The sequence below is a fragment of the Grammomys surdaster genome, unplaced genomic scaffold (assembly GCF_004785775.1).
Source record: "Grammomys surdaster isolate TR1022 unplaced genomic scaffold, NIH_TR_1.0 165, whole genome shotgun sequence".
Taxonomy (NCBI): Eukaryota; Metazoa; Chordata; class Mammalia; order Rodentia; family Muridae; genus Grammomys; species Grammomys surdaster.
Window position 1 is genome coordinate 13,039,941 of NW_021604613.1, and position 27,205 is coordinate 13,067,145.

At 43.1% G+C, this 27,205-nt stretch overlaps 1 protein-coding gene across 2 annotated transcripts in view; it reads left to right on the forward strand.

The window, feature by feature from the left end:
- Cdk15 (cyclin dependent kinase 15) overlaps window positions 1-27,205 on the forward strand; it is a 96,599-nt gene that overhangs the window by 51,503 nt on the left and 17,891 nt on the right. For both annotated transcript variants that reach the window (XM_028765761.1, XM_028765762.1), the window contains exons 10-12: window positions 6,458-6,521; window positions 22,470-22,518; window positions 26,670-26,809. In XM_028765761.1, the coding sequence (XP_028621594.1) occupies window positions 6,458-6,521; window positions 22,470-22,518; window positions 26,670-26,809 (253 nt within the window). The remainder of the gene's footprint in view (window positions 1-6,457; window positions 6,522-22,469; window positions 22,519-26,669; window positions 26,810-27,205) is intronic.

Genomic DNA, 27,205 nt, shown 5'->3' on the forward strand with positions numbered 1-27,205 from the left:
GAATAAATAAATGGAATTAAATAAAAATCACATAGCACCCATGAAGCCCTAGGAACGATGAAAATAAAATGTGGGTTTTGTTAACATGTTATCATATGACTGTGTGGTGCAGTCAGCACATTGGCACTGGGGGTCAGAGTCTCTGTGATCATCCCCAGCACCTCTGCATCATCCCTAGCCAAAACTCCACAGTCGTAAACACAGTCCTGTCTAGTCTGCCAACTCAGCCCCTTAGAATATCTCATCTACTTTCTGTCTCTGTGACTTTGTGAATTATCACATGTCTGACATCACTGGACTGTATAACATTGGTCTTTCTGGGTCTGGCTTGTTTCACTTAGCATAATGTTTTCAAGGCTCATTCATATTGTATATGCATCAAGGTACTTTACACGGGAGCTTTTATCAGTTGCTATGCTTAGTTCAGCTCCTTGCCTTCTGGTGAAGATAAACTGTACTGTGAGAAACAAAGACAATGTATATAAATTAATCACTAACATTAAATTGTCTTTTGGCCACCTGGAAGATATTATGGGAAACATGGGACAAAATAGGAAGCATTCACAAACAAAATGGCTTTTCCCCCTAGCCAAAGGACACATTCTTTTTTTTTTATTTTAAAATTTTTTTAAATTATTTATTTCTCAATAATTTTGTTCATTTATATTTCAAATGATATTCCTTCTTGGTTACCCCTCCACAGCAACCCCGGTCCCATCCCCCTTTCCCCCTCCCTTTGCCCCTATGAGGGTTCTTAACTACCATTTTTATCCAGCCCTGCCTCACTGCTCAAGCATCACCATATGTTGGGGCATTGGGCCTCCACAGGACAAAGGGCCTCCCCTTCCATTGATGTCAGATAAGGCAATCCTCTGCTACAAATATATCTAGAGTCATGGCTTCCTCTATGTATACTCTTTTGTAGGTGGTTTAGCCTCTGGATTCTCAGGGAGGTCCAGTTAGTTGATATTGTTCTTCCTATGGGGTTGCAAGCCCCTTTAGATCCTTCAGTCCTTCCAATGTAGAATGCAATAACTGAAAGACTTTGTTTTTTTAGTTTATACTTTTTATTTTTAAATCAAATCGTAATTTTTACTTATTCACACAAGGGTTATAAACACAAAAAAGCAGAATGTGGGAAAGGGGATGACACCGGAGCATAGGTATTCAGGGAGAGTACATTCTTAGAAAGAGATATAATGGCCACTTTGGATCATCTCTGGATACTGAATCATTGTGTAAGCTAGAGGTGGCTGATGTGGTGGTTTTCTCGCCATTTAGCAGTTAAAAAAATGGACAACGTTCACACAACATTCACACAACTTTCACACAGCACTTCTTGAGCTTTAGTTTTCTCATCTACAAAATGAGGGTGATCGTATGATTTTGTAACCTCGTTATGGAGATTCTGAAATATATAGCAAAACTAATTCACTATAAGTGCTTGCTAAATATTTGTAGGGCTAGAGAGATGGCTCAAAGGTTAAAGGTCCCTGCTTGTCAAGCTTGACAGCCTGAGTTCAATCCCTGGGACCACAGAGTAGAGGGAGAGAATGATCCCTGTGAGTTGTACACACACACAGACACACACATGCACACACACACACACAGAGTTGGGGGAGAAATTTAAAAATTCCTTTCTTGAGTTCTCCTATAATCCCAGTAGGTGGAAGGCTGAGGCAGGAAGATTTCAAGATTTCCATGAATTGAGGTTACCCTGGGCTGTGTAGCAAGTATCAATTTATCCAGGACTACTTAGCAAGACTATGTCTTAAAAAAAAAAAGTATACACACACACACACACACACACACATACACACAATATAGATGTGAGTATACATTTACTTTCTTCTTTCATATACTGTTATAAAGGTGCTTTAGCAATGTAGCTGCTATTGTTCTGCTCGTAGCCAAGAGAGAATAATTGTTATTGCTACTCTTCACCTTGCAATGGCCCTTTACACATTTGAAGATTTCTTTTCTACCTATCTATTTATTTATTTATTATAATGTCCAATCTTTATTGGACATTAACCATATATAAGTATTCTTTGGAGACTATGAGAAGCAAAAAGTAACACAAAAAGAAAAAAGTAAAAGTAAAGCAAAAAGAAGCAAAAAGGGACTATGAGACACATGTTTTTCAGTCATAGCATGATGACTGAAAACCTATGTGAGCAGATATGATCTGAGTATACTGTAAAGAGAAGCATATGAACATAGCTAATATACGCTATGCTAAAGTGATGTGTGCTGCTATAATGTTTATAAAATACCATATTTGAAAAGAACATAAGTATATCTACAGGTTCCATTAGCTTTTGCAGAGCTGTATATAAACTGAGTTTTTAAAAACATTTGGTACTGTTTAAATAACCACAACTTTCAAAAACAATAACTTTGCAGTTCTTTGTGCTCAGAAATCAGAAAGAGTGGCTTAGATGTTTCCTTGGCTCTCTAGGTCCTTGGTGACTGACACTGCCACATGACGAATATTTGTGTAACCCAGTACATGCAAGAGTCTGTGCTGAAATCTGGCTATAAAACACCAGAAAACAAGTACTGTGACAAAAGCAAGAGTGTCTTAATGAGTCACCCAACAGACCATGCCCAGAAAACCATATTCATGCCTGTCTTTATCTTTGGCATGCTAAAGTAAACCAGAGACTTTATTTTGACATTTATGGCAAGTTATTACAAATTTAAATCAAGCAAGCATCTCAGAAATAATACTGGTCTGGAGTCAGAACTCGTGAATTCTGAACACAGCTCTAACCTTGGGTATAACAAAGAACATAACTGTACCCAAACTCTGTGAGTCTCGCTGTCTTAAGGTGTGCTTTATTCTGGCTCTGGGATGTTATGGCTCCTACAAACAATGTGCAAAGAGAATATTGTAGATCGTATCATTTTTAAAAAGATCTTTCTAATATACATGTGTGTGTGTTTGTGTGAACATATGTGCATATTCATGTGCAAGCCAGATGTTCCAAAGATACAGTTAGATGTAGTGTGAGCTGGTGTTAGTGTTGGCAGCTGAACCCAGGTCCTCTGGAAGGGCAGCAAGTGCTCTTAACCACTGAGACATCTCCCTATCCTCGGTTGCTATAGTTTTAAATCATAATATTCTCCTCTGTTCATTGGCTTTCCCCTCTTAGTTATTTCTGTAGTCTCAATAGCTGCATGGCTCACTGTTGACTTGCCCCTGTCCCAGGAGGATAGCTCTCTATTGTTCGGCTATGTATTATGGCCTGATTCATTTGACTCAGGCAGAACTCCGATTGCATCTATAGTTCTGTATTCTGAGGGAAACTGGACAAAATTATTACATTAGATGACCTTGTTGGTGTTTTATATGTATTTTTGGGTAGGGGAGGGTGCCCTACCATGAAGATCACAAAGGTAATTGGTATGTATTTAGGGCAGGAAGGAAGTCTTTGGAGGGTGTATGAGGACAGAACAGATGTGAGAGGACTATATAATTTTGAATTCAATTGTTTTATTTTTTAAATTATGACATTTACTCGCTGTGTTTGTGTATGTGCGCATGTGCATTCATGCATACAACAGTGGACATCAGTGGTGACAAAGCCTGCATGTTGACATCAGAGGAAAACTTGTAGAAGTCAGTTCTCAGTTTTCTCAGTATTGGTCCCAGGGATTGAGTTCAGACCATCAGATCCTCAGGGCTTCCGGAAGACTAGGCAAATTCTCTACCACAGGGCCCCACTATGATGTTTCATAATCTGTATTCATTATAGAATGGCTAAACCACGCCAAAGAACATGTGCATCACCTTAACACATGAATTTTTTTTCTCAGAGATACTTTTGAGGTATTCCATGGTGCACATGTGCTGCACTCCTGCTGCAATAAATATGCGCCATCTCTTTGACATGCTAATTTATTTTTTTTCCAAATACATATGCTGTAGGACAGATTAGATAGCAGCTTTTTTGAGAAGTCTCTGCCACTTTTCATCATGGTTGGACTAATTCAAATTCTCACCAACAAAGAACAAAGGTTACTTTCCCTCCACATCTTAACCAACACCATTCTTTTGTCCTGTGGGGGAGGGGAGGCAGGGTGTTGAGGTAAGTGTCTTGTAGCCCAGCCTTGAAGTGCTGGAGTATAGGTGTGTGCCACCATACCTGGTTTATGCATTTGTGGGGGATTGAACTCAGGGTCTCATGTACTCTAGGCAAGTACTCTACTGCTTTACTAGCTGAGTCATATCCTCGGCCCTTTATGGACTCTTTTTTTTTTTTTTTTTTTTTTTTTTTGCAATAGCTATTCCAACAGACACACAGTGATATTCCCATGGTCCTAACGACAGCTATTGTCCCAACTTGCATTTCTCTGGCAATTAGTGATGTTGAACATTCTTTTCATACTTTTGGCCATTTGTATGTCTTCCTTTGAGAAATGTCTACTGGAGTTCTTTGTCCATTTTTTAAATTAGTAGATTCATTTACTTGGCACTGAGTTCTCTGAGTTCCTTGTACATGTGAGATTTCAACCCCAATCAGATATATGGTTTCCAAGTGTTTTCTACCATTCATAGATTGTTTCTTCATCCCATTATTTCTTTTTCTAGATCCCTTTTGGTTTTGTGTGGTCCTATTCATATTTTTGCTTTCCTCGCCTGTGAAATAAGTTAGAAAATGAAACATTATAAAGTTTCTGAAGTTGTGTCTTACTAAATGAATTTCTGCTAAATGAATAATTAAATTTTTTGTTTAAATTTCTAACATCTCAGTTTAATAAGCCGTTAGCATAAAACATTTTCCAGAAAATTTGGTATCCATCTGGCCTCAGTTAACCATAGTACAAAGTAGCCAAGAAGTCTGGTAACTTTCACCTTCCAGAAAGTATGGATGTGTTTGCTATTCATTTCCTGTGTTGGTTCTCCTCCTGGCTTTGCTTTCTTCCCACTGTGCTTCATCAACCGACAGAAGATGAATGAGTACCCATGAGTCACACCCACTTGTTTACACATGCATCTGTACAAATACAGATGACAGCGGGCTGAGAAAAAAATTGGCTTCCCTTCCTCTGGGCTTCACCCACAAAAGAAGACTTAGGCTAGTTGGTTTTTTAAAATGGAATCCAGGATTCTCAGTGTTCCCTCGGGCTTGGGTTGGTTCATAGGAAAAACTTATAATCCTCTCACTCACTCTTTTAGTTTGTTTAGAGAATGGATCAAAGCTCGAAGCTTTTACTTGGTGGCATGATTTTTCAAAACATATTATGGGAGGGAAAATAGCACTTTAGTGTCTTTTGTGTGAAGACAAGTGCAATAGACTCCACAAGCATACCTCTCCACCAGGGACCTAGTAGTGGATGTAAGACCCTATATTCCTATTAGTTATAGCCAGCCAGACAATTAGTTTCCTGTCGTAAGAGCTGGACCGGTGTCTATATTCAGTATTTTATAAAAAAATAATATTCAGAGAAGAGCTACTGTAGTGATACAAAGCAAACTATGAGGACATGTAACAAAAAATCATGCTACACAGTCTCCCCCACACAGCTGGCTATGGATTTATGGTCACCTTCAAAGAATGGTGAGATGGTGTCTGTAGAGGACTGCAGTAATACCTCCATCCAGATGCCGTGGCTTCACGTTCCAGACTTTTACTTTCCTACTACATCTTCATTAAAAACAAGAACTTAAGTTTGGACATCTAAAGCATAGGTCAGGACCAGGTCAGGACCTTGGTGAGTAAAGGCTTGCTGCACAGGCCTAGAGACTTGAGTTCAATCCCCGGAGCCCACGTAAAAAAGAAAGGAGAAAACCAACTCCACAGACTTACCCTTTGCCGTCCGTACAAGTGTCTTGACGTACACATGCACACACAGTTCTTTAAAAGCATAAACCAGCTCCATTTCACATGATGTCATCACTATAATCTGCCAGTGGAAAACCAAATTATAGTCTAAGCTGCTGGACGTGAAGAAAACTAGAAATGAGATGGATTTAGCAGAAAAGGCAAAGATCGAAGCAGGGTCACTTTCAGCCAGTGTTCTGCTGCATAGAGGTCAGTGATCTGTATCCTTTTACCTTCGAGCACACCCAGGAACAGCTGAATGCCTGTGCTGAGGCATAACTCAGACCAGAAGCATTTCCTCCAAACAAGCTTCTAGGTCTGGGACAAGAGGCAGAGAACAATCACTCCTGAGGCTTCATACCCTAAACACTTGACAGTCAGATTGAGTTGGTAGAAACACAGGACTGTGGGGATACAGTGCTTTGCACAATAAACTGAAAAAAATGTTGAAACTACTAAAAAAAAAAAAAAAAAAAAAAAAAAAACCTTTCTCCTGAATGTCAGCTGGAACCATGTGACATCACTAAATTCTTTATTCCTTCCTACTCTGGACTTTGTGTCTCTGTGCCTACTCCATCCAGCTGGCTTCTTCTTACCTTTGTTTCTCTTTCTCTGGCTCTGCATAGGTACTGGGGGTCCCTACAGAGGATACCTGGCCTGGTGTCTCCAAGCTGCCTAACTACAATCCAGGTACGGTTCCGCACATTCCAAGAGCTGAGCATGCCAGGAGAGTAGTGGCCATACACAGTGTTCGTCTGTTATTAGACCCAACAAAGATAGACTACCAGATCTCTATATTTTCCAATGATTGTTTTTGGGTTTTTTTTTTGTTTTCTCTATTTATTTATTTAGAACAAGGTCTCACTGTGTAACCCAAGTTAGCTTGGAACTTGCTGTGTAGACCAAGCTTGCCTTGAACTTACAGAGAACTACCTGCCTCTATCTCCCAAGTGCTGGAATTTCAAGCTTGTATCACCATGGCCAGCATAATCCTTTTATTAAAAAAAAATTGAAATAGCAATTAAGGTTAAATCAGTTCTCCAATGCTATAAAACCCAGGTAGCAAGGTGAGAATAATTAAAAGGAATTGTTACCATGGAGTCTACATCTATTTCCAAGTACTGACGGCTTAAAGGAACAGCATGTTTTGAACCACTTGTGAGCTCATGCCTGTCATTGACTTTATTTCCTACATGTTTGAGCCTTGTATAAAAGGGAAGCTAAAGCAACAGAAGGAGCTAGAGGCACACTGGGCCTAGGATAAACCAGGAAAGATGCAACTAGAGAACTGTCTCTCTGCCTGACAACTGGTCATTTCTGTCACACACTGCCCACCTCCCCCCACGAGTAGCTGCTGGGGACAGATAGAAAGCATTAGAAGTATTGTCCACCTGGAAATTCTTTGAGAAGGGGTCCCCAAGCCATGGCCAATAGTCAGATAACCAAGAAGTCACTTCAAGGCATTGAGAAAGAAGTGAAGTTTCCCATGAGCCAGGGGATGAAGATGGGCCATCTCAGAATCCCTGGGAGCCAGCCAACCAAGCAAAAGCCCCACTGACACTAACCTCTCCCTAGCAGGATTAAGGGGTGTGGGGTGGATGAAAGTGATCTGAGCTAGACTATATAGTCTTTCTTTTTTCACATTGTCCCATTACTAAAGCCCAAAGTTTTCCCAATTGTCATTACAGATTTTGGTATGGGTTTTCCTGGAAGAGTTTCATGAGAGCAAGAAATTTCGGGGAGACTTCAAAAGTGGTTAAGGAGGAAAACAAGAAATCTGGGTGTGGTGATATCGTAATCATAGTACTCATAGAGGCTGAAGAATGAGAACTTGGGTCAGAGAGAGAGAGAGAGAGAGAGAGGGAGGGAGGGAGGGAGGGAGGGAGGGGGAGGGAGGGAAGGAGGGAGAGAGAGAGAGAGAGAGAGAGAGAGAGAGAGAGAGAGAGAGAGAGAAACACCAGGAAGAGATGGAGTTGATGAAAGGCATGAAAAGGAGAAAGGAGGCTGGGCTTTCCGTCTTTATCCTGCATCTATTGCATTTACTGAAAAAGCTATGCTCTATGGAAAGCTAAAGACTAACTGTAAAGTCCTTTCAACTTCCTCAAGAATGATCATATTCCTTGCTAAATTGCCTTTGGGTCATTTAGAACTGCCTTACTATTTCTAGCTATTTTTTCTCAGGCATTTAACATGATAGTCTTGAGGTATAGAGTAGTGTCTCTCCCCTTTGGTGTGAGATGGAGATAAGAAAGAAAAGCTGTTTATGGAGATTGTGGTCCAGTCTGCAATAGCTCCCGGCTCTAGTTGCCATGGTTTCCAGGAGAATCTTGTTCTCATCATTTCCCATCTAGCCTGTAATCCCTCCCATCCACTCTTCTCTGCCTGAGTGAAAATGGGCCTGCTTACCTTCCTCAGCTCCTAACATAGCTACACACAGAAGAATAGACTCAGAAGCCATTTAGGTGCATATGAATACAAAGTTGCTGCGGTGAGCATCGGCAGCTAACCCAAATATCAAATACTTGGGTTGCAGGTTGGTCCATGCAATAGTGAGATATCCCCATGACAGATGGTCATCAAAATTAGGAGCATCGCCAAACATTTCCCCGCCAGATTCCATGCTAAGAAGACAACTGGGCTCTGTGAAAACAGAGAAATACTTCACGTTGTTCATTTTGCTGTCATTCAAAGTAATGAGCAATGTTTTATTTACAAAGATAATTCTCCAGTCCCAATATCAATGGGGCTTATTCCTTCTGTTTAATTCGGGGAAGCAAGACTGTTACTGCGTCCTTGCATCTGCTAGACTGGTGTAAGGTGCTGCAGTCCCTGGATGGATAAGCTGTGTTCTTGAGTCTGCAGAGCACGGGTTTAGATTCACTCCCCGGTTCTCACGGTGACTGCAGTGCTCCTTAGTGAGGGCTGTTTCTGTTGGTTTGGGAAGCGATGGTTGTGGGTCAGGCTGAGCATGAGGAGGGAGATGTAGCCTTAACCACAGCCAGGGTTTCTAACCCCACCTTTGTAAATCTTAAGGCTATAGCGTATCTTGGGCATGGGGTTAGTATCATATTGATAACTCAGTCTAAAGGACCACGTTTTAAAGGATCATCAAGACTCCTGTCCCAGAGCAAGTCTTATGAATGAGCAAGTTTCTAGAGGCATGCCCATCTACCCCCTTTCCTGAACTACTGCTGTTTCCACAGACTTGAGCTGAAGTAATTTAAGGGACACCGAAGAGGAGGAGAGCGTTAGAACATTATAGCTACCCTTCCTACCTAACTCACCCTATTCCTATGAGCTGCCCCTTCTCCATCCTCCCATCCCCACACCATTCCCGGCTCTGGTTAACTTCCTCTCTTCTGTTGAAGTGAACATTTACCTTCTGCAGAGAACTGAGAGCATATGAGATTTGTCTTCTTGTGCTCAATTTTGTTTAGTTAACAGTCTCATCCATGTTACTAGAAGTGAGAGAATCTCATTATTTTTTATGAACACGTAGTATTCTGTTACGAGTACCCAGCAATTTCCTGTTTCCATTTTTATTTCAAGTGATGCCTACCATGGTCCATTAGGCCTTGGCTAGTGTAAGCAGTGCTACAGTGACCATCAAGTATAGCTGTGTACATGACAGGAGGCTTCAACTCCTTTGGATATTTGTCCAGTAGTGAGATTGCAAGATCCTAGGGGTTTTGCTCCTGATTTTCTTTTTTTGATTTTCTTTTAAATATAGATTTGCACTGTTTTCCATAGTAGCTGTACTCGTGTACATTCCTAGCAATAGTGAGAATCGTGAGTCTCACTTTTTTCCATATCCTTACCGGTATTCACCACCACCACCACCACCATCATCACTTGTGTCCGGGGGTACATAACAGAATCTTGTTATGTAGCTCAGGCTGGCCTGGAATTCATTCCGTAGCCCATGCTGGCTTCATACTTCACAGTGACCCTTCTACCTCAGCCTCCCAAGTGCCAGGGATCAGCACAGCCAGCTGACCTTTTGACTCGTGGATAGTGTCTGTTCTAACTGGCATTGGACTCAGCCTCTTGGTTCTGATGCTCGTTTCTCTGAGGATTATTGGTGACAGTTTTCTGTGTATTCCTTGGCCAGTCACATGTTTATTTTTAAGAAATATTCCTTCTTTTGGTCATTTAGAAATCCTTGTGCTGTGTACTAACTACTGAGCTAAGGTCCTAGCACACTCTACCCAGCACAGTGGAAGGTGTCTGGCTGCTCTGCACTTGAGTGAACAGTCCAGCCTCAGTCCATTTGCTGCCACTGCTAGGCCTTGCCTGGGTAAGTCTAAAGGAGACGTACTGATTTGGGTGGAGACTCTGGTTAAAAATCTCCCAGTGCTGACTCCAGTAAGAACTAGTTTTCTCCCAGTTCTAGTGAGCTGGGCTTTAGGCTGTGGCTGGTTGTAGCTGCTTGTATCTGAGTAAATCTGGAAGGAGAGAGGGGTGTATTATGTTCAAGACTGCCCCTCTTCTCCTTCCTTCCCTCTTTCCCTCCTTCTTTCCTTCCTCCTTCCCCACTCCCCACTTTAAGCAAGCTGGCTGAGAACTGTCTGTCCTCCACTTCAAAGGGCCAGTTGTCTTATTTTGATGTGGGCAGATTGAGAAGTAGGCTTTGAAAAATAGGCTCCTTTTTTTTTTTGTTGTTTTATCTTTCCTCCTGGGATGGCTTTCAGAGCGGTATATCCAAGTGTCAGTGTGGGGGTTCTGACGAGCTTGGATTCCCAGACTCTCAGCAGGATCATCCTCTAACAGAAATATAAAAGTGAAATATTAAAAACCCTGCGACGTGAACTCCATCTGCAGAGTAGCCGGGGCCTTGCCTGCTTGTGCCATGGGAAAAAAAAAGATCTTAAAAAAAAAAGGGGGAAGAGAAAAAGGTCTTTGACTAGGAGGTTTACAGGGTTAGTAGAGCACAGTTACTTCCCCTCAAAGAAGTGGGTGTAGCTCCTCGCCCCCCAAACTCTGATCCTTTGACTCAGCCGCCAGAACTCACTAGCCTCCTCCTGCAAGGCAGCCCCCTTTCACATGCTAACTGAGGTGCCTGCGATTGGCTGAACAATACACTGGTCACACTTGCTAAAGGGCTGCTATCTTTCACACAATTAGCCAAGACATATTAATCAAGCTGACGGGCACTGAGGCTGCTGGCTTCCTGCAGTGGGGGAGGGAGGATTTTGGTGACCCTCCCTAAGCATCCCCAAGCAATGATAAAATCCTAAAGGGGATTCTTCTACCCCAATGTCTGAAGAGGTTAAAGCCCCAGCTGACAGGCTGTCTGGGATGTAGCAGGCTTGCAGCACAAGAGATCCCAGAGGCTTAGAACCAACCAGATGCTCATCTTGGCTAAGATCTACTAACCGAGAGACAGTAGTGCGAATGTGAGCAACAGATGCCTGTAGATGTTTGTACAAAGTTTCCCCAGCCTTCGTACCTCCTCCCTCCATTCACAAGAAAATGTACTCAGAGTCATTGGAACCTCAGGCATTCAGAGGCCAACTAAACAGAGACTATGCCCACCCACACAGTGTGGGTTTCCCTATCCAGACAGAGTAAAGCCTACCAGAGAAGAGAAACAGATTCAGTTAAGACAATGTAACAACTGACGTGGCGTTGGTACTAAGCATTTGAACGGCCTTAAAATGGAGTTCATTCTGAGAGAAAAAGGAATGTAAGCATTTATGCTTTTGATCACAACATTTTTTTTCTTTAATTTTTCTTTTCTAAGTCCCCTTTTGTCTAGATTTTCAATGGCAACAGACGACAAGGTCTTACCTTGGAGACCTGTTTGCTACAAAATCACATAGGACTTTTCAGAGAATCAGCTAAATATTTAGACGTGTCTCTGTTAAAGTAAACGGAGGCCTGCTCCTCTGGAGGCTGTCCAGGCACCGTCTCATTAGATGCAAAGATCTTGTGATAAAGAGAAACTTTTTCTTCTGCCCACATGATCACAGCACAGTTGTGGTTTTTAATGTGTCACTGATTGTTCCGTCCAACTTTGTTTGCTCCCCTGAAAGGGTCTGTCAGGCTCTGTTTGCTTCCTTAAACACAGTTTTTGAAAGCTCTCGTGCTGTGTGAACTCAAATCCTAGCATTAAGGTACTGCTGAGTTCGTTTCACCACGCTCAAAAGCGCTGAGTTTAAACCCCTCTCAATTCCATGTGAGGCACCAGAAGACTTTATCCTTCTTCACTAATGGTTCCAAGTTTACATCTAGATACTGGGGGTCAAGGACAGGAGAGGATTTAGAAATAACAGTGCGTGACATTAGTCAATGCATTTGCCAAATTGGCAATTAGTTCCTGATGTGCATGCAAAGCACTTTACTCCTGTCTCTTTGATGCCTGTTCCCATAGAGAAGGGAGCAGCAGCGTCCGTCTGCAGAGGCCTTTAGGACTTTTAAAGAAGTATCTGCTGAAAAGCACGCCTGACTTGCCTCATGAGCTCAGCCACAGGGAAGCATCCGGGATTAGGCTGGTTGTCAGTTCCAGGAAAGAACACCTCATCTGGGGAGTTTTTTCACTGGGGGAACGTAGTGGAAGGCAAAAAGAAAAAAAAAAAAAGTTATACACAGAAAAAGCCCAGAGGCACAGGCAATCAAATCTGTGCCCTAGACCAAAAGGGAGATGGGCCCACACCCAGTTGTTCTTTGGTATGCTTGCTTTTGCAACTTTTAACCACTAGGTGGAAGCAAGAAATAACTGGGATAGTCAGCAGCGATCTAGTCACTTCTGAATTCTCCTTCTGACTGTAAAACCACTTTAAGATGTTCCCCGTATGTATATGATCTCAGGGCTGATTGTACATGCAGGTAACATTAAATGGACTAATAATGTTGTATTTATGTATTTAGGGATAGACCGTGAATTTGGGAGAGGGAGAGGGAGGGGGAGAAGGAGAGGGAGAGAGGGGGGGGGTAGATACATGTAAAGGGTTAAAGGGTTGGAAGAAGGAGAGGGAAGGAAGGGAATAATGTAAATATATATAATATATGTATGTATAAATTATTTATTATGTATAATTATTTACTTATATATAAAATATATGTATAAATTATATATATTATATTATATATATAATAATATAATAATTATATATATATTATATATATATATATACAGTGTAAAAGCTCAGCTGCATTTGTTACCACTGTGGGAGTCATGCAGGAGACAAAGAAAATCATCTTCACCCCACCAAATGGGATAAAGAACCATTATGCATTAGTTCAAAGAACTCTGAGCAAATTGCAGTGAACCCAGTCTAACACTGCCTCTGCTTTGCTGTCAGCTCTAGTCATAAGTTATTTGCTGAGAGAGATATTTACTGGGCTGAATTCAGAGGGAAGGAACTACCTTCTGGATAGAAAGCCCAATTTCCTCCATTTATTGTCTGGGAGAACTTGAGGGAGTTTTTATTTTCAGTTCTCTGAGCCACAAAATGAGAGCTATCTTGTCATTTAAAACATATTCCTTGTGTACCAGGCAATATACATAAATATATGTATAATGACATATATATATATACATATACATATATATAGTATATTATATATAATATTTATTGTACATAATTGCTAATCTCTACTGCTGCTTGCCTGGGTTATTGTTGGAGGAGGTAGTTCCATCTTACAGATGAGGATATTTTTCTTCCAGGCTCACAGAGAGACATTTCCTAACTGGAAAAGACAGGAGTCAATATCCAGCTTTGCTCTATTTCTGTTTATGATATTGTTTCCCCATCGTCCCATTTTGCAGCACAGTGCTGAAAAATCATTGAACAGCATCTGCCACAGAATCTAGCTTCTCAGAAAAGCCGGACCAAAGTTATGCTTCCATCCTCTTTGTCACAGTGTTCATGTTCAGCTTCTCAATAATCCACTGTGGTATAAACACCACGACAGGTGTAGAAGAACACACTGCCTCTGTTTCTTTATATTTAGAACCTTAGGAATCCTGGCCTCTTTGAGGATGTCCAGCATACCTTGTGGCACCAGAACTGACTTTTGGTTTGGCTTTCGTGGGCCCAAATGTTGTCTGGATTCCCACATCTTTAAAGTTGATGTTTGGGTTTTTAAGCACCTACCTACATGTGTCTGAGTGCCTGTTAAATCTGTACCCATCCGCTCCCCACATGTAATTGCCATCAGATGCCTACGCACCCCGTGCCTGCAGAGCCTTCCCTAGGAGAACCTTCATTATCCACCTGCCATGAATGCAGTAGGGCCACATAAATCGGCTGTATCCACATTGCCACTGCTTTTTTTTTTTTTCTCAAATATGTTACAAGAAAAAGATTTCTAGAATTTCCTAGAGGCCAAGCCAGCAACTTCTACTCCTTCTAGTAGAATTTTGTACATGTCCCTTAACCAGTACATAAAATTAGTCAATAGATAGTTGTGAAATGAAGTCATCTTGCTTTGATTCATAACCACCTTATCAGATGGCAGCAATGTTACCATCCATACTTTATGCTTTAGTTGTGAGCCTAGCCTTTAATGGCTTGAGCCAGTTCTTCCAGCCCCTATTAATACTTTATAAATGAGAGCTGTAGCTTTAAGAGTCAGATATCTGTCCCAGGGTCACCTAACTAGGAAGCAGATGACCCAGAATATCCAGACTCATTGGACCCTAAGGCAATCATCACAACAGTTTTCTGTGTGCATTTATGATTAAGCTATTAGTATTGTTTGGTAATTAAATAATGCCCTGCACAGGGGAACAAGCTAGGACACTCTTCCAGGCCCATTTCCTGATGACATCTTTCCACCAAGTCTGGATTCCTGAAGCTGAGCTTTCTGGAGCATACTCTCAAGTGTAGTCTCTTTCCTGGGCCTCCAGTGGTCCTCCCTTGCTAACACTAATGAAGCCACAGGCATTCACGGGATCGATGAGCTGCAATTGGACTCATTATGGTATCACTTCAGGAGTGCTGCAGAAAGCTCCTGGGGAGTTTCTATTAACATCTTTATTAACCCGTCCCCCACACCAGTCAGTGAAATTAATTTAGATACACAGCCCACTTTGATCTTTATTAATAGTTTCTTCTAGTTTCCACATTTATTTTTGGTTTTCTCATCTTTAATTTATTTGGTAGCAATTATTAGTTTTTATGGAGTGGGAGTAGATGATCTTAAAGTAATTAAGGTTAGGAAAATTACAAGCAAAAGAAGGTAAGAGTATTTGTAATATAAAACCATGTGTATGCGTATATACAGTATTTTGTTTGTTTTGTTTTTCAAAACAAGGTCTTTCTCTCTATAGCCCTGGGTTGCCTGCTACCCAGCCTGTTACTCACTGTAACACAGATTGGTTGTGAATTTACAATCCTCCTGCCTCAGCCTCCCAAGTGCTGGAATTACAGGAATGTACCACCATAACCAAATTACAATTTTTATTTATTAATTAAGATGAATGCTATCAAGTATTAAATAATAAACACAAAGTTAAGGCCTGCCTTGTTCCTTCCCAGTTCCAGGAATGGTTTTAAAAGCACTAAATGTCATAGAACTGGCTCAAACCAGAGGTCCCTTTTCCACTCCCAGAAAATACAGAAATAGACACACAGGTGAGTTTTGCAAGTAAGAGGTAGTAAATTTATTTCATTTCTATTTTTTAATCCACACCTCAACTTTTCTCATTCATCTGCAAATATTTAGTAATGGTAGGAAAAAATGAAGCATCATAGTGTAGATTCCTGCTTTTAAGGAGTGTGGCCCAGGAAATAGGGAAGTGTACCAGTCATATAGTATGGAAAATGGACAGCAGCAAGGTCAGCCAGGGCCCTTCAGGAACTCTGAGGAAGGCACCTTGACTTCAGGAGTCTGCAGATGGCTTCCTGAGGAAGAGATACGAATGTAGTCTCCACAGTATTAGAGAAAGGGGACAGAGGAGGATAGCTTTCTCCAGGTGAGCAAGAACTCATTTCCTGTGCCAGACAAAGGAATCAGATGCTGGGAACGGAATATACCTAGTCAATTGCACATGACACCTATAACATTGGTTCGGTGGAAGGCCACTGCAGAGGAGGAGGCTGAAGGGTGGGTGGCATCAATTGGGAAGTGCCTGGCAATCACTTGGAATTTGCATGCTGACCCACAAGCAAAAAGCATAGGATTTTTTTTTAAAAGCAGGAAGGTAATCTAGCAGGCCTTAACTTATAAAAATAATCACTTGGGAGACAAAATGCAGAATTGAATTGGTGGTAGGCAATGTGGCAATGCTCTCTAAACCCTAGAAGACAAATTAGATGTCAACACTAGAGTAGTGACAGCCAGTGAGGAGAGGCGGGGCACATCTAAATCCTTTTAGAAGGAAGTCAGGAATTTGTCACTAATCAGATTTGAATTGTGAAGGAAAAACAAATCCATCTCAATGGTGAGAGAAAGAGAGTCTTTTTTCAGTGAAACATCGAATAAAGGGGGGAAAGGAACAGGCTTCTTAAAACCAAATCAAAAGCCAGCTTATGATAAGACCCCAACCTAGAAATACAGAAGAGGGAGCTTAAAAAGGGAAGTAAGCCTAGGGAGGACTGTGTAAAGAAGCAAGAGAAGGACCTCACCAGACAGGAAGTAATCCACCAAGGACAGGGGAAGGAGTCTGGGCGCTGAGAGGATAACCAGAGGGGCTGGAGATGCCTAGAAGGTAATTATTAATAACAATGCCACAGAAATTGCACAACCATAAGCTTGCTGGGGGAATGCCAGGTGTGTGCTCTGTGCTGAGCACGTGGATGCCCCTAAATAGTTGTAGAGTCTACAGGAAGTGGGAAATGTCTAGCGGTGCGTCATTAAGATGCTGAAGGGTGTGATCAAGCTCAAACATCATTTGTGAGGATGGATAGACAATAGCCAGAGAAGTGCCTCCAAGCATGGGAACACCCCTGAGTACTGGGATTTGCTCCTGGGTCTCCAACTCTGGGAGTCAGGCCTGGCTTATCCTTCTTTACCTTAGGAACCAGCCCCAGAGGACCAGGTAGCCTTATAATCACAGGAAATTTTGATGCAGGGTTACATGAATGACAAGGCACACATATGGAATGTGAGCCCCAAATGCCAGGGAGCCTCATCCATCAGTGGCCTGGCTTTTAGAGCCTAGAAGGTGCTCCCTCCCAGAAGGCCTGGAGGACTGAAGGTGCTCCTCCACCATGAGAAAGAGTAAAACCAGCCACCTAGGACATGGGGGAGCAGGTAACCCAGACAAGAGTGCAGTACAGGTGAAGGAGAAAGCTGTAGACTTTTGCAGTACACTCTTAACATACTTGAGATAGCAAAATCAAGCTAGCAGCGTTATCACCTACATAAATACGTGGTATCTCAAGAATGCATTGCGTTCAGGAAATTCCAGGGGTGTAGTTCAATAGAATGCACCATAAGATAACCTTAGGGCGACAGAGGCAAAACTATAGTAACCAGAAAATGTTTCACCTTGAGCAGAGGCTCAAAACATCCAGGTGATGTTTTCTCAATTGATCAATCAGCAGATCTCTAGGGACTAAAGGTACCCGTACCTGAGTCAGTTGTGGAATGAGTTCTATTAAACATTGATGAAAAAAAACAAGCAAACAAAGCGCCCCATGGTGACCTTTTATTAAGGTAGCAAGCTGCTCTGCCCTCATTTGAATTTGGCTTCATTCAGAAATTTAAATAGTCTGCTTTTCCAGTTCACTTTTGTCTTGAATGCCGACTGAATTCAGATAAGAGCTCACTTAAGACAACTCCTGTGCAAGGAGATGGAGGAAGAGCCAGTCTGGTGATTTATTATTATCTTTGGAAGGAAGCATGCTACCTCTAGACCTATTATTTTTAGAGGCTGCTGAAGCCAGAGAAACAGACCCTCTTAAAAAGGTGCTGTGTGAGATGCCTGTTTGTCTGTGGCCCTTGCTCTCATCGATCGCTTGAAACTTAACTACTGCAAAAAATCAATGGCCGAGGGGCAAGGTCACCTGGCATGTGGGTGTCTGCATACAGGTGGGAGGGTGGGTCAGAGACAGGCTGCTGGCTTGGCTCTGCTTCCTAGCAGCTCTGCGACTGCCCCTGCCTGCTTTGCTGATGTAGCTACAGAATAGATGTGGGGAGAAGAGATTTCAGTTTCTACAGAACCAGACGGCTCAAGTTCAAAATGATGCTTGCCCTCCAGGGGTCCAAGGGCATCCATTTGGAACTCCCAAGAGTCTCATTTGTCCTTGTCACATTCTCTCTTTCCTCTTTTGAAAAACAAAAGAAAACACCTTACTAAGTAGGAGTCTGATGTTGTGTTCTGCAATTTGTATCTACACTGGTTAATGGACTTCTCACAGCAGTCTCCCTGGGCTGCTGCAGTTGCGGAAGTGACGCTCAGGGAAGCATGTCGAGTTGCTGCCAAGTGCTAGATCCCGCCTTGTCGGCTGGACCAGCAGTGCTCCAACCTAAACCTCACCAGAAACATCTGGAGCCTATTACAGACATCATAACAGCACAACTAACCAACGTAGGGCCCCTCCCAGACCTGTTCAATCAGGCTCTCTAGGGGGTGGAGCCTCTGCAGGTGAGGCTACCCTACTCTGTTGGCCCAAGCGCCATCTCTTGAAACTGTTCAAGAGCAAAAGGAAGAGAGGAAAGAAAAACACTGAGAGCAGGAGCTTTTGAGTCTGTACTGCATGCCACAGGCCTTATCTAATCTCTCCGGAAACTCCAAAATGATTCTCATTTACAGTTCTGGAAACTCTCTGTTGCTTCACCAGACAGGTTGAGCAATCCTCACCCCTAAGTCCCAGAGCACCTGAATGGCAGAGAGGTTTGAGCTGGAATTTTGTGCTCATGCTACCAAACCACAGCGTAAAAAAATACCCGGAGCTGGAGAGAGGTCTCAGAGGTTAACAGCACTTACTGCTTTTCTAGAGGGCTTGGGTTAGATTTCCAGCACCCACATGGCAGCTCACAACTGTCTGTAACTCCAGTTGCAAGAGATCTGATACCCTTGTCTGGCCTCTGTGAGCACCAGGCACACACACAGTAAGTATAGTAAAAGAAAATTAAAATAAAAAGGAAAGAAATCTCTGGGGCAGCAGGATGGCTCAGCAGGTAAAGGCCCTTGCTGTATAAGCCTGGCAGCCTGAGTTCAATCCCTGGACCCAGTGGTGGAAGGAAAACACTGGCTCCCAAAAGTTATTCACCGACCTCCACATACACACTGTGATTGTACGTCCACTCATATTGTATGGGTGTCCACACAAACAAACAAAAGCAAAGGCAACACCTCTTACACTGACTGTACAAAACAAACAAAGGCAGATGGTCACCATGGGTTGATAGTTTAGATGAGAATGGCCCCCATCAACTTATATATCTGAGTGCTTAGTCTCCAGTCAGTGCGACTGTTTGGGAAGGATTAGGAAGTGTTGCCTCACTGGAGGAGGTGTGTTACTGGGGATGGCCTCCGAGGTTTCAAAAGCCCAGCAAGTCCCAGTTAGCTCCCTCTTTCTGCCTTGTGGTTGTATCTGTGAGCTCTCAGCTACTCCTCTAATACCTACTGCCTCTCTGTGGCCACTTTCCCACATGATGGTGTAGACTCTAACCCTCTGAAACTGCCTTGGCCATGGTGGCCGAGCACAGCAAAAGATAGAGAGCCAAAACACCGTGGTTGAAGTCGCTTGCTGGACGTCTCGATGATTCTGTTCTGTTAACTGGAAACTGGGATGTGCTTGAATATGGGACCATTTTCTTTCTCTGCTTCTTCTTCCTTTGGCTGGGAAGAAGAGCATACAGGCAGCAGTAAGCAGTTTGTAAATAAACATTTAGCAGACGCCAGATAGTCTTGTTTTTACTAGTTATTTTGAATGTTGGCACAGGCTAGTAAACTGAATAGCCTTATGCTAACTGACCCCTTAGTGCTCACCAAGGACACTAAACTGCAACCTGCGTGGGCCCCTATGGTTGCATCTGATCTTGGAAACTGAGTTTCCACAGCTTGCTTGCTTGCTTTTTTTGTTTTGTTTTTCTTTTTTTTTGGGGGGGGGGTTGTTTTTTCGAGACAGGGTTTCTCTGTGTAGCCCTGGCTGTCCTGGAACTCACTCTGTAGACCAGGCTAGCCTCGAACTCTCGAACTCTCGAACTCAGAAATCCACCTGCTTCTGCCTCCCAAGTGCTGGGATTAAAGGCGTGCGCCATCACTGCCCGGCTTTTGTTTTGTTTTTCAAGACAGGATTTCTCTGTGTAGTTGGCTGTCCTGGAACTCACTCTGTCAACCAAAGCTGGCCTTAAACTCAGAATCTGCCTGCCTCTACCTCCCAAGCACTCAGACCAAAGACTTAAGCCACCATCACCCTGCACCATGGCTTTCTTTAATCATTCTCTTTTACTCTACAATTCAGCACTATAAATAAACTTTTAATTGAACTTAGTTTTGAAATTAAAAATAATAGTGTCATCCTTGGAATCCTCAGGACATGACTCCACTGCCTAACAGGGTAAGTGCTATCTGAGGAGGCATCACCATTCACTGTCTGAAGAGTGAGCCTAGCTCAACCTGTCACTTACAAGTCGTCTTCTGGGTCATTCTGTGTACCTACCAACAGGACACTATAGGATTATCCAAGTGGCTGTGTCTAAGGTTGATTAAAACCTTAGCCATGACACACAATCTTGGCTTATTACATTTATATAGAACCTGGAAGACAGAGATTTTAAAAACCAAAGTAATTTCCAGGCAGTGGTGGCGCACGCCTTTAATCCCAGCACTTGGGAGGCAGAGGCAGGAGGATTTCTGAGTTCGAGGCCAGCCTGGCCTACAGAGTGAGTTCCAGGACAGCCAGGACTACACAGAGAAACCCTGTCTCGAGAAAAAAAAACAAAAAACAAAAAACAAAAACACAAGGTAATCACACTTTAGGTCCAAGAAAAGGAAAGCCCAGAAGCGCCATTTTAAATTAGAGTTGGAGTATCTCAGTCTGGATCACAAATTTGAGGTCTGTCTGAGCTCCTCACCTTGAGAGAAACAACAAAAGGGGAGAGGAGATGGAGAAAGAGCAGAAGACAGAGGGGGAACATGACATCCACTGGCATCCTCCACAGCGTCTCTTTGTGGCCTTTCATAATTAGACTTTCAGTTACTATTCCTAAATGCTTGTTTTTCTGGGCTTCATAGGTAGTGGTGTAGGCTGGCCTAGAACTCTCCATCTTCTTGCTCCTGCCTGCCAAGTTCAGGACCATGGGCATGAGCCACCACACCCAGAAGTGGCTTCCTACTTCTTGTTTGGTTTTGTTTGTTGAAACAGAGTCTCCCTATTTAGCCCTTGGATTTCTGGTGAACCTCCTGCCTCTGCCTCCCTAGAGGTAGGAGAACTAGGTGCTAACTCAACCAGCCCAGTCCCTTCTCACTGTGGTTTTATTTGGGTTGACCCAGCTGTTTGCATCAGTCCTTGGATGGAACATGGGTTCTTCTGCTCACATAGCAGGCACTTTACCCACTGAGCCGTCTTCAGCCTGATTTTGAATTACTTAAGCCAAGAGTCACCTCTATTATATCACAAGTAGCAATTACAATTATATACTCCTTACTTTAAACATGTATATCTATGTGTTGGTGTGTGTACATGAGTACACGTACCTGAAGAGGCCAAAGGCCTCAGATCTCCCTTGAGCTAGAGTTACAGGAGGTGGTAAGCCACCTGATATGGGTGCTGGGAGTCTAACTCAGGTCCTCTGAAAGTGGGCCATCACAGTAGGCCAGCTTGACTACTGAGCCATCTCTCCTGTCCCAGTGTTTGAATTTGGAGACTTTGCCCAGTCATTTGCTTTTGTGTTGTTGTTGTTGTGTTGTTGTTGTCATGGTGATAGTAGCTGATTTTGTTTGTTTGTTTGAGGCATAGTCTCACTTTGTAGCATGGGCTGCCCTAAAGTCATACTGCTTTCCGTGTGTGTGTGTGTGTGTGTGTGTGTCCCCTTTTATTCTCCCAGGTGGGTTGTGAACTCTGGGAGGGTAATGAAATGTCTTTTGATTTCTTATATTCTCTAGCATTTGGCAGACACTCTACATACAGTATGTTTTATGGCTGTTAATCCAACTGAAGGTTTTAACTGAACAGGTCTGTGAAAGCTGCCATACCCAAAGACCACAAACTGAGACGCACAAATAACAGAAGTACCTGTTCCTTCTTCCAGAGTTTGGGAGTCTGAAAAAGTGGCATTGTCATGATTGGGTCTTTCTAAGGACAGAGGCAGAATCTCTTCCAGGTGCTCATCCTTGCCTTGGAGATAGCTGTTCTTGTGTGTCTCTGTGTCATCATTTCTAATATGCATCTCTTTGTCCAGTTTTTCCCCTTCATGAGGATCCCAGTCAAGTGACATTAGGACCCACCTTATTGAGAATGTCACACTGACCTTTTTCCATAAAAGGTCCTAGTCTATGATACTTTGTGTTAGGACTTCAACATGGGAATCTGGAGGACACAAAACTCATGCCTACTCATACCTTTCAGTGACTCATAACACACAAAGAAGAGGCCTTCACAGCGCGTAGTTAGCTTGCCTAGTTCTAGAATCCTCTTTTACCCCAAGCCAAGATGAGCATTTGGAATTTTAATAATATTTTTGGCAACAGACTGGAGAGTTGCTCTTGATTTTAATGTTTCTCTGTGTGCTTTCCAGAATGGTTCCCACCACCTAAACCTCAAAGCCTGCAGATTGTCTGGAACAGGTAAGCACCACATTGGCAAGTTCTCTTGTCTTTAGACACAGAGAGTGATGCTTCTCTAGACCTCAGGGCACTGAGCACCAGACCCCAGCACCCCCACCCAAAGCCCTGACAGATGCCTCTGAGAGAGCCAGCCCCCTGGGAGGGTGTTAGTTTTTCTTTATGAACCATTTTACTTTCGGTGAGTTTGGTCATTAAAATTGTTTTGTGCCCCTCAGCCATGCCCCAGGCCCTGAGAGCAGTAGTGTTGGCCTCAGAGAAAACCTAGTGGGTTTATTATTCTCCGACACAGAGAAACCAAATAACACCATTGAGTGGCCATTGGAGGGGGAACTTGATTCATAGAGGTCATGCTTTCCCAGGCCCTCTCAACATGGTCTCTGCTCAGACCAGGGCAGACTTTTATTACCAGCTTTCAACAAATCCCTAGTTTCTTTTGCAAAGTAAAACAGATAATAGAGACATTCCAGGAATAGCTAGCTAACTATGCTGCAGCAGGCAGCCTCTGGGCGAAGAAGAACTCAGTGTTTTCAGACAATGACCAATTACAATAACCAGTATTATTTGATCTAAGAGTAATTAGCAGAGGCTCTGTTCTTTTTGCTTCAGTGAGGAGGCAAAAAGGGCAGTGAGGGAAACACCAGAGACTGGGTAAAGGAGCTCAGATGTCAAAGAAAAACACTCTTGCAGGTGGGAGAAGGAAAGAATTTCCCAGCCATGATCTCAACGGAACATTGGACTGTGGGTCTCGAAATATGCAGAGTCGTTTAATCTAACCAAATGTGGCTTGATTGTTCCATATGTGCCATTTGTGTGCTTTTAAAGCCACTGTATAGAGTGAAAAAGAGGATACAAAGGATGAGCATGGAGCCATGGACTGCCAGGAGATCTTTTATTGGAGAGATGAGGCTCCCAAGAAGCCCCCATGCGCTGCTCTTATCTTCAAGCCCAGGATAACTTGAACCCCTTATTATTTTGGAGACATGTTCCCAGGAACTGCTGTTTATTATGTCCTTCGGGATGTGCAAACTTGTCACAATCATTGCTAAGCAAACACAGCAGTCTGTAGGCTTGCACTTTAATTTATCGTGACATTTTAAAATACGAAGTTATCTTTACTACAAGCCATTTAATTGAGTAGCATTGGCAAATAAAAACACACCTTTTTAGGTTTAGGTATCAGTGATTTTTAAGATGCTCATTCAAAAGCTATGTCAAAATCACAGGAGCTTTGGTCTAACCCAGAGTGCTCCTTAGAGTCCCTAGAATGTCATTGACATGGTTTTGAGGTCCTGTGGAAGAGCTGGGTCAGCTCCGTTTCTAAGCAGAGCAATGCCAATTTTAGTTGTTTTAACTTTGAGGTTGGCATAAATGTAAGCTTGCTGAAGCATAACAACAAAAGGTGCAAGCATCCTCTCGAAGGCATGTTGGCCCCTAACCCTAACTGAGAGAAATTTGAGTCTCCATGCTGCTCCAGAGTCTCCTTTTGTTCCTAGTGGCTTTTTAGAACTCAAAACCACAAAGTGCCTTAATACTCTATGCCACGGCTGTTACAGCTGTCACAGTTCTGCCACAGGCTTCTTGCTGTCACCTTTTCTCCCACATCTCTTTCTTTTAGAGTGCACAGGACTTGAATTCTCTCAGAGTCACCTGACTCTCCTGACTGCACATCAACGACTGCCTCTGCCCATGTCTCTGCCCGTGCCTGTGTTCAGTCTTCCTTTTGCTCTGCTTGGCTCCTGGAGCAAGAAGTAGTTAATATCCGGAGCACTGCTAATACAGGGGCCATCAGCCATGTACAGCTAGCTATCTAAACTGAAATTACTCCCAATTGATTGTAAAGCTCAGTTGTTCAGTTACACAACCATATTCCTGGGGCTCAGCAGCCACAGAGGGGCAGTGCCTACCATATTGGGCTGAGCAAAAATAGGCTATTTCCATCACTGTAGAAAACTCTATCAGACAGGGTTGGTTTGTGGGAAAATTCTTGATTCTGCAGAAGACTAAGGATATTTACCCACTGTGTGCTTCTGGGGGCTGCATATTGTTCCATTCATTGTAGTCGTTGGTGGTAGTGGTAGTGGTTTGGTTTTGGGGAGAAGGGAATTGTTTTTTGTTTTTTCAAGACAGAGTTTCTTCGTGTAACCCTGACTGTCTTGGAACTCAAGTTAGATAGATCAGGCTGGCCTCTGTCTAACTCAGAGACCCACCTGTCTCTGCCTCCCGAGTGCTGAGATTAACGGCAAGCACCACCACTGCCCATCTGCTGCATTTGGTTCTCACCAGTTGTGGTCTAGAACATTCTGGTGTCAAACAGAATAGCACAGAGGCTTGGAGAAATTAGGTCACTTGGCCAGGGTCAGCCAGAAAATGAGAGGAGGCTTCATCTACTGCACAGCTTTGCAACAGACTCAGTTTGCAAGCAAATCTAGAATAGCTGAGGTGTCTCCAGCCTTTCTTCATCATTCCTACAGAGGTGTGGTGGGACTGTGTACAGGACAAGAAGACGGACCTTTCTATGGGTTTAATGGAGATCTCTTTAAGGTGGGCCTAGTGAGTATATACTCAAGTTTGAGAGTGACCAGCAACCGTAGGGCAGCTTTCCTAATTAATGATTGTCTCTTCCTACTGATGGGTGTTTCTTATTGTGGGGGTCTACCACATCCTAAATGGAAAGCATTAGAAAAGTGGCCACTCTATCCATACACTTTCTCCTTTCTATGGATGTAGGGTAAACACAGTACCAGGTGAACTCATGGTAGACAGCCCCATCCCCTACTGTGAAAGTCAGAGGCAACAATGGGAGTAGCTGTTGTCTCATTCCTCTGAGAACAACCGTACTTTACATGTGTTATGTGACAGGTAAGCAGCTACTGCTCTATGCAGTCACAAAGCCCAGACAGGGCATGTGGCATAGAGAATTGACCGACCAGTCCTCCTTCATACCACAGCAAGTAAGCAGGCCCCTATCCTGGGATTCCCAAGTGTGTTTACCTTGTCTATGAAACAATTACTCTGGAGTTAGAGACTAACGACCTGTTTGCAGAAACAGTTCTATATTGTAGAAATTAGATATCTGGAAGTTTCTTATGCAAATATCATGCAAAACTTAAACAAATCAGAGCTGTGGAACAGGAGCTCTAGCATCCCGGCATTGTGCATGTCCAAGAGGAGCACATGGTTCTAGAGGTTGGGCAGTCTGAGGTGAAGGCTCCAGTGCGTTTAATGTCTGATGAGGGCGCTCTGCTATGCATGATGCCTTCTTGAAATGCCTTCACACGGTAGAAGAAACAAAAGGGCTCCCCAAAGTTTTTGATGATGGTACTGCACCCATCGTGAAGGCTCTTTTACCATAACCTAATTATTACCTCCCCAAGGGCAGATCTTCTAGTGCCAAGAATACAAGCCTTCAGACTAGAGGAGGGCTTTTTCCTTCACCGATGTATCTGCATTTGTGTGATAGCTTGGTGGTGCCTGAACCCTACTGGGGTCAGCTTTGCCTTGCACCTCCCAGAGCCACCTGATAACATGTGGTAGTTGCTCACCTCCAAAAAACATAGATCAGCACAAGGCCAGCTTGAGAATAATATAGTTTTAGGATTTGAGTACATGATTATTGTTCCTGCCCAGATCCATCCCAAGAAGAACAAAAGAAACTTCTTAGCTGATAACCCTAGGACTGAGCTTCAGAAACCCTCTTAATAAGGACATGTCCACCCAATGTCCACTCTCCAGAATGGCCTCACTCCCTCCTACCCTCCAGGACTCCATGGTTTCTGTCTTTGGGATCCAGAGCCTGGAACATTCTGCCAACTAGGCCTTTCTTCTTGATTGGGGCTGCAGTGTTCCTCCAAGAAGAAGCCTAATACATATGTCTGCCTCTGTAATCACAAGTCTCTGTCCTCTGTGCACATGGTACCTAGATACATGGTGAAGGTTACAGCTGCTACTATCTCCCTTCTTCCTAGTGACAGACCAGGTAAAAGTTTTGTGTTAGGTTATTTACACTTACCATCTGTGGCCCAGGAAGGGCCTGTTGGAGACACATTAAGCCCTGTTACCTCTTCCTCAGGTTTTATTCACTCCCTCTCCCCTTTTATTTTTTGCAGAATAGCAGCCTCTAGAAAGTCTATTTCTTTCTTCCACCTTTCCAGGCTTGGCGGAGTTCCTGAAGCTGAAGACTTGGCCTCCCAGATGCTCAAAGGCTTCCCCAGGGACCGTGTCTCAGCCCGAGAAGCCCTCGTTCATGACTATTTCAGTGTCCTGCCATCCCAGTTATACCAGCTTCCTGATGGTGAGTGTGAGTGTGTGCGCATGCCAGTGTGCGTGTATGAGTGTGTTTGAGTGTGCATATGTAGATGAGTATGTATGAGTGTGTGTGAGTATGTGTGTGTGCATATGCATCAAGTCTCATCTCAGTGTGCATGTATGAGTGTGTGCGAGTGTGCATATGTATATGAGTATATATGAGTGTGTGAGTGTGTGTGAGTGTGCATATGTAGATGAGTATGTATGAGTGTGTGTGTGAGTGTGTGTGTGCATATGCATCAAGTCTCATCTCAGTGTGCATGTATGAGTGTGTGTGAGTGTGCATATGTATATGAGTATATATGAGTGTGTGAGTGTGTGTGTATGAGTGTGTTTGAGTGTGCATATGTAGATGAGTATGTATGAGTGTATGTGAGTATGT